General features: G+C 41.3%; 1 protein-coding gene and 1 pseudogene across 1 annotated transcript in view; one reads left to right on the forward strand and one right to left on the reverse strand.

The window, feature by feature from the left end:
• DIAPH1 (diaphanous related formin 1) overlaps positions 1-13,400 on the reverse strand; it is a 103,625-nt gene that overhangs the window by 69,145 nt on the left and 21,080 nt on the right. The window contains exons 2-3 of the mRNA XM_016953957.4: positions 3,634-3,660; positions 2,452-2,607 (exon numbers count right to left, since the gene is read on the reverse strand). Of these exons, the coding sequence (XP_016809446.4) occupies positions 2,452-2,607; positions 3,634-3,660 (183 nt within the window). The remainder of the gene's footprint in view (positions 1-2,451; positions 2,608-3,633; positions 3,661-13,400) is intronic.
• On the forward strand, positions 3,957-4,873 carry LOC134810041 (ubiquitin-ribosomal protein eS31 fusion protein-like; annotated as a pseudogene).

Genomic DNA, 13,400 nt, shown 5'->3' on the forward strand with positions numbered 1-13,400 from the left:
TCTAAACACAAGCAAAATCAACAGCAACAAACTCTGCACCAACTCTAGGGCCTACAAACCCATTACTCCTGGTCAACTCAGTCCCTGTACAAACTCCTTTCCCACAAAGAAAGAACTGGAAACTCTATGATAAAGCAGAGGCCCCCTGACAGACATAATCTGATGTATGTTTGGGGAAAGGCTCTGCTTGATCTTTCTACATATATAACAACTATGTGTCCAAGCCTAGTACCTTGGTGGGCACAAATTTAGCCCTAATAATTCCAGAATGTTATTTGAATTGAGAAAAATATGGATGGGGGGATGTATTCTGTTTCTTCTGCAAGCAGCAAAATTAATCTGAAGTTTCTGTGACTTAATTCCTGGTGGGTTTTTTTTTTTTGAGACGGAGTCTCACTCTGTCACCCAGGCTGGAGTGCAATGGCACAATCTTGGCTCACTGCAACCTCCACCTCCCAGATTCAAGTGATTCTCCTGCCTCAGCCTCCTGGCAGTAGCTGGGATTACAGGCGCCCGCCACCACACTCAGCTAATTTTTGTATTTTTAGTAGAGACGGGGTTTCACCATGTTGGCCAGGCTGGTCTTGAACTGCTGACCTCGTGATCCACCCACCTCGGCCTCCCAAAGTGCTGGGATTACAGATGTGAGCCACCACTGCCAGCCAGATGCATTTTTCCTCTTGCAGATAAACTGAACACAGAAGTTACAAAATGGTGGCCCTCAAGCTAAGTCAAACCCAAAGATAAAATGTTTCACTTGGCTAGCTCAACATTTTAAATCTGGGGGACCTTACATAAAGATACAGATCTCTAGTAAAACAGCACCAAAGGATTCATCCATCGAATTTTATGTTGTGGGAAACTCTACAGGTCAAACAAACGGTTTTTTCAACAATTTTTTTTTTAGTATCAATAGTAAGGATAAAAGAAAAAGAGGTGCAGTGGCTCATGCCCGTAATCCCAGCACTTTGGGAGGCTGAGGTGGGTGGATCACAAGGTCAGGGGTTCGAGACTAGCCTGGCCAACATGATGAAACCCTATCTCTACTCAAGCTACAAAAATTAGCCGGGCATGGTGGTATCCACCTGTAATCCCAGCTACTCAGGAGGTTGAGGCAGGAGAACTGCTCGAACCCAGAAGACGGAGGTTGCAAGTCTTGCTCTGCTTGCGACAGAGCAATACTCCGTCTCAAAAAAAAGAGGAAGGGAAACCTATAGTTTAAATGAAAATTGAGAATACCAGTACAGTGGACTATATTTGGAATTGTGATTTGAACAAACTGGTTTTTAAAAAATGACCTAATTGGGGAAATTCAAATAGTGACTAGGATATTTTATGTTATTCAAGATTTATTATTTTTTTAAAATTACGGATTGCTGACTTCTTTTGAAAAATAGAAATATCTGGCACTACTAGGCAAGTATTCCCAACTGGAATGCAACCACCTACTAGAACTGAGTTGTGGCTGGCTTTTCTAACAAAAATGCCAAAAGCCTCTCTTCAATTTGCCACATTCCCCACTTCTTTTGCCATCTTCTATCTAGCCTGCTTACCTTATTTATAAGGTAAGCCTGGCCCAAGAGACATTTAAACTTGCAATCCAAGGCCAAGAGATTATCTTGACAGACCATACTCTTAAGACTCTTAATGCACTTGGAATATTAAGAGACAAACTGAAAGATTCAGTGAAAAATAACAACAGTAGTACCAGTTGAGTGCTTACTATGTACCAGGCCCTGTGCTAAGGATTTTAAACCTAAGCTTTTAATTAAGCTAGGCCTGCCACTAGTCTCTATTTGAATCTGAGATCACATATCTATGCAATATACAGGTCTTAGGAAATCTTGTACTCATCAAAACTTTCCAAGACTTACCACTAATGGACACTCACTGAATATCCTCCTTATTCGGTGTTCCTCACCGAGGACAACAAAGTAAGTCACATGCACATATACTTTGTTACTTAGCTGACTTCAGACACAATCTTTAAAGGTCTTCTAGCAATTCTATGTATTTTCTTTCCAGATTCACCACTATACAGGACCTTGAGCAAATGATATTCCATCCTCAGTTTCTCCTTTATACAGAGTTTGTTGTGAATACTTCCACACTTTATCTGCTCTGGCTTAACCCAAAGGTGGTCTCCATATTACCAACTCTGGTACACAGGGTTAGATGGTCCACTACGTCTTTGTGGCTAAAGTGTTGCTGGGCAGAAGACCATGAACAAGACAGTGATCGGATGTTTCCAAGCACAGATTCCAATTTTATGAACTGGTATTTGTATATTTAGTCCCTAATTATGGGATTAAAGGGTTAATATTAAAAAGTTCCATGTTAAGCCTGGAATTCTTTGTAATAAAGGGCTAGTTGGGAACTATGCACCAAAAAGAGCCCACCATGTCCATAAATGCACAGGAAGAAGCAACATTTTGGGAATGGGAAACTTACCAGCATCTGTTCAAAGAGAACCAGCACTTGTTCATCTGAAACATCTTGCAATGACTGTGCTGTGGGATCATCCCCATATGATGCAGAAGAATTTCTATGAGCAGAATTGGGCTTTTCCTTCTCCTTCTTAATTCTCATGCTGGTAAATCTCTCCAGCTGAGAAACAGAAAAAAGCATTAGCAGTGATCCATTTTCACTTACATAACAAACCACACATCAAATTCTTTACCCCTTTAACCTCTTACACAGGCATGGTTCCTCTGGTTCACGAGCAGTTCAAGACTCTTCTGACATGAAAAGAAGAAATCAGTCTTCCTCCTATCTAACTTAGCATACTGACTCTGTACTCTCATCTATGTTCAAAGATAAGAGGACCAAAGTATTAAGATTTCAAACCTCTTTAAAATAGAAGAAACATTGTTCTTGATCTCCCCTGCCATTTCTAAGCCTTGTAGTAGTACAGAACTGAAAGCCTCTCATGACAGAGTTCTATCAATAAAATGCCCTTTGTTTCCTTCTAGCTACCCAACAATAAATGTTGCTAGGACCCCAGAGGATGTCTCCCTTCAAGAGGTATTACTACAGATTTTAATAGATACAAGCCAAATAGGATAAATTTGTCCTTAAAGTCAGGATTCATTCCTTTCTCTTTAATTTGTACACTCCAAAGCACTTGTGTAATGTAGGCAGCAAAAGTTCAATATATATTCTTCAAAATCCCCTTTGCATGACATCTCGTCAGCAAAGAATACAATGTACCTCAGGGGTATATATGCCATCTCTCTGCCAAACAAATGCTAACAAGCCATTCCTCAAATCTCAAATACTGATGCTCAAATCAACAAGAGTCACCAATAAGCAACAGCTTATCAGCTCTCCTTGTTTGAAAATAACAGTAATTATCTGTAAGTATTATAGGGCTTCAAGTGATATGAGTGGCATTCAGACTGCAAGTCAGCTTTGAGTTTAAAGAGCATGCCTAACTTCGGAAGATAATGAAGGTCCACGGAAATGCATGCAATGGGCCAAACACAGCAAAGAGTTAGGAAAAAAGCCTTGAGATACTGTGTAGAAGCCATATCACCACTATAAGTTACAGAAAGTCAAAGTTATGAAAACTGGTAAATATGATAGTGTAGGCAATGAGCTAGAACATGCACATGCTAAACAAAATGTCCTTACCTCATCTGCCATGAGCCGCTTCAGAGTCTAGGAAACAGGAAGAAGGAGGGAGAAGAAAGAAGAGAAATCAGTGAAGTACAAGGAAACCTCCCAAACACCAGACGGGTTGGGGAAAAGAGGGAGAGAAGTTGAAAGGATCCAAGCTACTTTCCGCAAGCTAATGATTTCTGTCAAAGTATTCCTTAGCACATTCCCTCAAGTAAGGGGCAGGAAGAGTTTGAAGGTCACTAACATATGACTCTTAAAAAGGAAAAAAAAAAAAAAAAGAAGATGATGCAGAACTGAACAGAATCCGAATCTGATGACCGATACACTTATAAGATATGCTCAACTTCATAGTAAATGAGGCAATGCAAATTAAAACCACAGTGAGATATCAATTCACACTCCCAAGACTGGAAAAAACTTTCATGTCCGTCTAGTCACAGACCAACAGGAACTCTTGGTGGTACTATAGAATGCTATAGCCACTTTGGAAAACAGTAAGGCATTGTCCAGTAAAGTTAAAATATGCACACGTACTACAACGCAACACATCAATTTCTATGTTATCTACCCTGCTGAATTTTGCATATACGTAGTGGAATGTGTATACCAGGAGTGTTCATAGTAACACTATGACATGTAAAACAGAAAACAATGCAAATGGCCATCAAGAGTAGAATGGGTTTTCTGATCCGCCATCTGGATATATTGGAACCACCACCAAAACACAAATTTTCATAAAAATCCTTATGGGGGAGGCCATCACTCTTGAGGTTGAATCCTTGGATAAAACAGAAAATATAAAGGCCAACATCCAGGATAAGAAAGGAATTCCTCCTGACCAATAAAGACTGATCTTTGCTGGCAAGCAACTAGAAGGTGGATGTGCTTTGTCTGACTACAGCATTCAAAAGGAGTCCACTCTTCATCTTGAGACTTTGTGGTGGGGCTAAGAAAAAGAAGTTTTACACTACTCCCAAGAAGAATAAGCATGAGAAAGAAGGTGAAGCTAGCTGTCCTGAAATCCCATAAGGCCAATGAGAATGGCAAAAGTAGCCACCTTCGTTGGGAGTGCCCTTCAGATGGATGTAGTGTTACAGTGTTTATGGCCGGCTGGCCACTCTGACAGATATTATTGTGACAAAAGTTGTCTGATTTATTGCTTCAACAAACCAGAAGACAAATAATTGTGTATGAGTTAATGAAAGATGTGAACTAAAAGAGTAGCGTGGACAAACAAACTGGTATATTGGTACAAGGAAAGCAATTTCACAAAGAAAGTGAATGAACTTACAGCTATTCATAAACATAATACTGAATTATTATTTCATTTACATTCAGTTCAAAAACATGTAACACTGTATTATTTGGTATGTAAAATTATTATATAAAGGAAATAATCACCATAAATGTCAAAACAGTGGTCACTTGGGGTGGGTGGGGTGGGGTCGTGACTGGGGAAGGGGACAAAGCAGCTTCTGGGGTGTTTATGATATTCTGTATCTTGACATGGATCATATGACTGTCCAGTTTATAATTATTCTGTATGTTTTACATTCTCTTCTGTATACATGTTATACTTTACCCCTCCTGCCCCCCAAAAAAAGTCTGAATGAGCAAGTCTGGGAAAGTTTGAATTTTTCTTCATCCTGCCTAATTTTAAACAATATTTCTTTTTCATTAATGTCCTTAGACGAGTATAGTAAATCTTTTTTTTTTTTAAAGAGACGGGGTCTCCCTGTGTTGCCCAGGCTGGTCTCGAACCCCTGGGCTCAAGTGATCTGCCCGCCTCCACCTCCTGAGTAGCTGGGATTGCAGGTGCATACCACCATACCCAGTTGGTAAATGCTTCTTGAATAACCTTCCCCAACTAATGAAAAACTGGTTCCGTTTCTGCCACAAAGCTATTTTTCCTCTTTCATGGACAAGAAAAATCTACATTATTATGTTCACGTTCCCCATATAACACAATTCAGTTCAATCCAGTGTAAACTGTGAATGTATACTTTGTCCATTTTTCACCAACCTGGTGCTTTTGAAATAAAACAAACAAGCAAACAAACTTTGACCTCCATTGTCCAGAATAGGTCAAGCTTCCACTGGCTGAGGGCTAATCACTCACCCAAACCATGAGAATCTTGCCATGAGAAAGGGTCCACGGAATTTAGTTACTTCATGTGTTCTGATTATGTAATAGAAGCAAAGCAGAAGGATGATGAAGCAGAAAGCACCACCCAAGACAACCAACAACATAGTTCCTTTTGTCACCACCCTAAGTCCCTTGGCATATAGAAGGTGAAACAAGCACAAAAGGGATGAGTGCATACAATTTGGGTTACCGTAGCCAAGGTTAAACTTATTTGCTCCCAGAGTCATTGCTTCCAAAATCTTGTCCCCCAAACTCAAAGAGTTCCCTCAGAACCAAGCAACAAGCAAACAACTCTAGGATAGATGTAATGTAGATAACAGAACCTGCGTCTAAAGAATTAATGGCAGCTGAATTGTTCACAGCTGAAGCTTAAGTTTAAAAAAAAAAAAAGTGTGGGGGGTAACCAGCAACCTGTTCTTTCTGCCTACAGACTCTTGATTCGTCTCTCTTCCATCCATGTCTACTAGCACTACCTAAGTTCACACCATTATTGTCTCCTGTTTGATTTACTCCAACAGGCTCCTAACTGATCTCCCTGCCTTCAGTCCCGTCTGCCCAATACCACATCCATTCCCCATACTATATCCAAGAGGAAATCTTTCTAAAATGCCAAGCTGTCCATGTTATTTCTCCATTGAAAAGCCTTCAATAACTCTCCGCTGCCCTATGTTAAAATCAAAATTCCTGTGCATGGCATATGACTCTCCTGGCTTTTCCCCCCAGTCTCATCTTCTCAGCAAACTCTCCACCTCAGACTCCATCTTCGTCTCCAAACAGATGACGCTGCCTCAATGCCCCAGACTTGCCCTAGGCTGCTGCCTCCTCAGCCTAGATTGTGCTTTCACAACTCCAACAGGCCCTACAGAATGATCCCTCCTCTAAATGGATATGTACCTTTCCTTGTGTTTCCATAGTAATAGGCACTTGCCTGTCTCACAGCACTAAAAATGGATTACAATTGTCTTTTGATTGTCTGTTTCCTCTACCCATTTCCAGACTAAGTTACTTGATGGCAGAGCCTGTAACTTAAGTCATTATATCTCCTATGAACAAATACTATAATCTAGGCTTGCTTCCCTAAAATATCAATCCCTGGAGAAACTCTCCAAGTCTATTACACCTCTTCGTTATATCAATGAAGAGACTGAAGCCCAGCCAGGTGAAGTAAATCACTGAGGTCATATGATTAGGGGATGAGTTGGATACAGAACTCAGGCATCCAGACTCCAAAGCCGCCAAATCTTTGCATTCCCCAAATTCTTGTGCCTTTTTCCTATTCAATATCCACTAACTCTCGCCTTTAGATGGAAAAGGAAGGAAGGAAGACGGGGATATATACATATATATATATGTGTGTGTGTATATATATATACATATATATATGTATATATATATGAAGGAAGATGCCAGTTTCCCTTGCTTTCCTAGGGCATCATCAGAAACAGATTTTATCTTAAAAAAAAAATTATCTGCCAGGCACAGTGCCTCACGCCTGTAATCCCAGCACTTTGGGAGGCCGAGTCGGGTGGATCACGAGATCAGGAGTTTGAGACCAGCCTGACCAACATGGTGAAACCCCATCACTACTAAAAATACAAAAATTAGACGGGTGTGGTGGCGCCTGCCTGTAATCCTAGCTACTCAGGAGGCCGAGGCAGGACAATCACTTGAACCCGGGAGGCGGAGGTTGCAGTGAGCTGAGATCGCACCACTGCACTCCAGTCTGGGTGACAGAGCGAGACTCTGTATCGAAAGAAAGAAAGAAAGAAAATTTAAAAAAAATTACCCATGTTTTAGTGTTCAATTTGGGGAAGGACAGCAAACATGATCCACGAGGGAAAAAAAGCTGCATTTCCTGAGCTAGTCCAACAGAGGGCAGCAACAACCAGCAAAGTGAATCACAGCCCAGTCAGTACAAGCAAAACGGTTTTAGAATCCAATACAACACTCAAACAGCAAGCTCAATTATTAAAATAGAAACCTGCTGCTACAGTATATTCAGAGTGTATTGTTTACTTAGTTAATACTATGTGTGTTCTTACAGATTCTATGTTGGCAAACAGCTTTGTTCAGTAGTCATTTTTTAATTGTATCATTAGTTGTGTGTATTCTCTGAAATACAGAATAAGTTCCTAGATCATGACAAGTTAACAACAACAACAACAACAACAACAACAACAACAACAAAAACGAAAACACAGGAGTCCAGGAAGATAAATGCTACTGGAGCTTTATTTATGTATTAGGTCTCAGATATCCAAGATTCTTAAAATTAAGTCTCTAATCATCCTACCTACATCTAAATGCATCCACTTTCATCATTCTCCTTGTTTGCTGTCAATTCTCTTCTGGTCCCAAACCAAACCCTTACTGTCCTAGCCTGGCTGTGGTAAATATCTCACTTCCTGGCCCTTCTATTGAGTCCTCCACTAAACATTAGCACTTATACCTTTAACTACAAATATAGATACTGAAGGAAGCATAAATACAGAATGAATTTTTTTTAAATATCCAAATCTGGCTTAGGAATCCAGATTAATAGGAACTTTCAGGTAAAAGATGTCAGACTGAACCAAAACATCTAATTTCTCTCCTTCTTGAAACCTCACTAAACCTACAGAAAAGGTGTTTTTTAGAAAGTAAGAAGTGATGCAAGGAAAGAGCCTACAAGGTTGGGAAGAACAAAAGAGCAACTGCAAATTTTGAAGACTGGGACTAGAAGAACTAGAGGTATTAAATCCAACAGATCACAGAAAGCTGAGTCCTAAACCGGAAAGAGCAATAACCAACCCATTACACTTTAAGGATCCTCAAAAGGCTTAGGAATAATTGGCACCAGATACCTATGGAAATGGGAGTTAAAGGAGGGGGAGGCTAAAAATAAGACTGGTTGGAAGCTGTTCGAGAAGCAGTTAGATCCCTAGATCATACCCCACCCCTCAACCATGCCATTGGGAAACTACCCTCCCTTCTTCCAGCAGAGGTCTGGAAGTTTGTTCTCAGAAGAGGGTAAAACGGAGGGTCTCTGGATTGGAGCATGCCAGGGACCCTATACTAAAAAGAAAAGTAAACCTAGGCATAGTATATACTGAGACACTCAGCACTTTTCCCCCTCTAGTCTCTTAGAGCCCCAGCAGCCTGGCCTTTCCCCTTGAGACAGAAGGTTGGAAGTGTCTTCTCTGGGGAATCAACTTAAAGCTTGTGACATAGTCCAAGTAGATCACTTCAGAGCTCCATTGTCCAACATGTACCACTAGGCACATATAATTGTACAGCACTACTAAGGTGGCTAGTGTAAGTGAGGAGGAATTTATTACATTTTATTTAACAAAATTTAAATGGCAAATAAACTTACGAAAGAAGCTCAACATCATATGTCATCAGAGAAGTGTAAATTAAAATAAGATACCACTACATACCTACTAGAATAGCCAAAATCCACAACACGGATGACACCAAATGCTTGCAAAGATGTGGAGCAAGAACTTTCTTTTCTTTTTTTTTTTTTTGAGATGGAGTCTTGCTCTGTCACCAAGGCTGGAGTGCAGTGGCATGATCTCAGCTCACTGCAACCTTCTGCCAGGTTCAAGCCTCCCGAGTAGCTGGGATTACAGGCGCATGCCACCACACGTGGCTAATTTTTGTATTTTTAGTATGGGGTTTCACCATGTTGGCCAGGCTGGTCTGGAACTCCTGACCTCAAGCGATCTGCCCACCTCGGCCTCCCAAAGTGCTGGGATTTATAGGCGTGAGCCACCGCACCCAGCCGAGCAAGAACTTTCAATTCATGGCTGGTGGGAATGTAAAATGGTACAACCACTTTGGAAGAGTTTCACAGTTTCTTATAAAACTAAACATACACCAACATAAGATCCAGCAATCATGCTCCTTGGTATTTATTTATCCAAAGGAAGTGAAAACGTATGTCCACACCAAAAACCTGCAGAGAAATGTTTACAGCAGCTTTATTCATAATTGCCAAAACTTGAAAGCAACAAAGACATCCTTTAGTAGGTGAACAGGTAACTAAACCATGGCACATTCAGACAACAGAACATTATCTGTTGTCTTAGTGCTAATCTTAAGGGCATATTGCTAAAAGAAAGAAGCTGAACTGAAAAGGCTACATATGGCCGGGCGCGGTAGCTCACACCTGTAAACATGGCACTCTGGGAGGCTGAGACAGGTGGGTCACTTGAGACCAGGAGGTTGAGGCCAGACTGGCCAACATGGTGAAAACACCGCCTCTACTAAAAATACAAAAATTAGCTCAGCATGGTGGTGGGTGCCTGTAACCCCAGCTACTTGGGAGGCTGAGGTATGAGAATCGCTTGAACCTGGGAGGCGGAGGTTGCAGTGAGCCAAGATCGAGCCACTGCACTCCAGCCTGGGTGACGGAGCAAGACCCTGTCTCAAAAAAAGGAAAAGGCGGCCAGGTGCGGTGGCTCATGCCTGTAATCCCAGCACTTTGGGAGGCTGAGGCAGGTGGATTCCCTGAGGTCAGGAGTTTGAGACCAGCCTGGCCAACGTTGTGAAATCTCTTCTCTACTAACAATACAAAAATTAGCTGGGCATGGTGGCGGGTGCCTGTAATCCCAGCTACTTGGGAGGCTGAGGCAGGAGAATCGCTTGAAACCGGGAAGCAGAGGTTGCTGTGAGCCGAGATCACGCCATCGCACTCCAGCCTGGGCGACAAGAGCGAAACTCCGTCTCAAAAAAAAAAAAAAAAAAAAAGAAAAAAGGAAAAGGCTACATATTATATGTACCCAACTATATGACATTCTAGAAAAGGCAAAACTATGGAAAAAGTAAAGAGAACTGTGGTTGCCAAGGGTTGGGGGAGGCAGGTAGGGTAGGCAGGTTATGAATAAATAGAGCACAGAGGGTTTTTAGGGCAGTGAAAAATACTCTGTATGATACTATAGTGATGGATGTATGTCATTCATGGATTGTACAACACTAAGAGTGAACCCTAATGTAAACTATGGACTGGGTGATGCTGATGTGTTAATGCAGGCTCATCAATTGCAACAAATGTACCACACTAGTGGGGGATGTTGACAATGGGGGAGGCCATGCGATATGGTTTGGCTCTGTGTCCCCACCCAAATCTCACCTTGAAATGTAATCCCCATAATCCCCATATGTCAAGGGCAGGACCAGGTGGAGGTAATAGGATCATGGGGACAGTCTCCCCTATGCTGTTCTCATGATATCAAGTGAGTCTCATGAAATCTTATGGTTTTGTAAGCATCTGGCATTTCCCCCGCTTGCACTCACTCTGTCCTGCCACCCTTAGAAGGCAAAGCAGAAGGTGCCTGCTTCTCCTTTGCCTTCCATCATGATTGTAAGTTTCCTGAGGCCTTCCCAGCAATGCAGAACTGTGAGTCAATTAAACTTCTTTCCTTTATAAATTACCCAGTCTCAGGTATTTCTTCATAGCAGTGTGAGAACGGACTGATACACCATGCACGTGTGTGGGCAGCGATATATGGGAAATCTCTGTACCTTCATCTCAATTTTGCTGTGACCCTAAAACTGCTCCTTAAAAAAAAAGGCTTAAAAAAATTTTTAGGGACTGGCTGTGGTGGCTCACATCTGTAATTCCGGCACTTTGGGAGGCTGAGGCAGGTAGATGGCTTGGGCCCAGGAGTTGGAGACCAGCCTGGGCAACATGGCAAAACCTGCCTCTACAAAAATATTTAAAAATCAGCCAGGCATGGGCCAGCCGCGGTGGCTCACGCCTGTAATCCCAGCACTTTGGGAGGCTGAGGCAGGTGGATTGCGAGGTCAGGAGATCGAGACCATCCGGGCTAACACAGTGAAACTCGTCTCTACTAAAAAATAAATACAAAAAATTAGCCGGGCGTGGTGGCACGCGTCTGTAGTGCCAGCTACTCGGGAGGCTGAGGCAGGAGAATCGCTTGAACCCGGGAGGCAGAGGTTGCAGTGAGCCGAGATCGCACCACTGCACTCCAGCCTGGGTGACAGAGCAAGACTCTGTCTCAAAAAAAAAAAAGTAATAATAATTAGCCAGGCATTGTAGCGCTTGCCTGTAGTCCCACCTACTCAGGAGGCTGAGGTGGGAGGATCAGCTGAGCCCCCAGAGGTTGCAGCAAGCTGAGATCACATTGCTGACAACAGAGCAAGACTATCTCAAAATAAATAAATAAATAAATAAATAAAAATTTAGCGTCTCAGTTGAGATGTCTGTAAATGTAAAATAAACACTGCAATTCATAACAATATAAAAAAGTAAAATATTTCATTAATAATTTTTATATTTCATTCATATTGAAGTAATATTTTAGATATATTATATTAACTTAATTTCACATGTTTCCAAAACTAGAAAATCTAAACTTACAATGTGATTCACATTAGATTTCTATTGGATGGTGCTGTCCTACAGCAAAGCAACCAGCTTTCAAATCCTACCCACGCACCTAGAGTTTCCAATCTGCTTTGTAATCCCTCATTCTTAAACATGAGTAGACAATCCAGGATTATCAGACATCTGAGGAAAGCTCCTAACATGAGAGAAAGGGGGGCTGGGGGAAGCAACTTGCCAAATAAACAGTATGCAACAAGAAGAAAGATGTTCTAAAAATCATTAATATCCACAAGAAACATTCAGAGGAAAAAGAGCTCATTAGAAGTTTAAAATACAAGAACAGAAATTAAAACTCAATAAAAGGACTGGAAGAATTAAGGAAATTCCCCAAAAAGTACAGCAAAAAGATAAGAAAATTAGAAGACCAGTTTGGGAGGACCAATATCCAAATAATAGGAGAAAACATAAAATAGAGAGCAAGTTATCAAGGAAATAAAGAAAATTTCCCAGTATTGAAGGATAAGTCTCTAGCACAAAGGACAAAAATAGATTATTCAAAGGCATATAATGGTGAAATTTCAAAACACCGGAATACAAAGAAAATCCTACAAAATTCCACAGAAAGGATGAAAACAGGTCATATACAAAGGAATCAGAGCAGTTCTGGGTTTCTTAACAATAATATCAACAGCTGGGTGGCAATGGAACAAGGCCTTTAAAAATCTGAAGAAAAATAATTTCCAAACTACAAATCTATACCCAACAAAAACTATCAATCAAATGTCAGCTTAGAATAGACATTTTCAGACATTTAAGCTTTAAAAAATCTGTTCCCATATACCGCAGGAAGCTACTGTAGGACATGCTCCACCAAAATGAGGACGCAAACCAAAAAAGTGCAAGACTTGAAATACAGGAAATGAAACCTAACACATGAGGAAATTGAAGGAAATCCCTGGGATAAAGGTTCCAGGATGACTGTATGTGCCAGGTACAGAGAACCACCAGCTAAAAGGGAGCAATGAGACTTGAGCCAGACCCTTGAAGCCTGTCATCACCATCATCTGCTTTTGTTCTGGCTTTTAAAATTCACAACACCTGGGTGACTGTGACCCAGATGGTTGGCCTGTCTGGACCATATGTTAACAGTTTTTTTCTTTCCTTCTCTGCTCTACTACCTGGACTGTCAAGGATACTCATTCCCACCCCACAGAACTTTCCCGCTTTGACTTATTCAGGAGACCCAGAGGTTACATATGGTAAGCTCAGAAGCAGAAAATACAGAGCAGTGTACTCCCT

Source organism: Pan troglodytes, chromosome 4, assembly GCF_028858775.2.
Source record: "Pan troglodytes isolate AG18354 chromosome 4, NHGRI_mPanTro3-v2.0_pri, whole genome shotgun sequence".
Classification (NCBI taxonomy): domain Eukaryota; kingdom Metazoa; phylum Chordata; class Mammalia; order Primates; family Hominidae; genus Pan; species Pan troglodytes.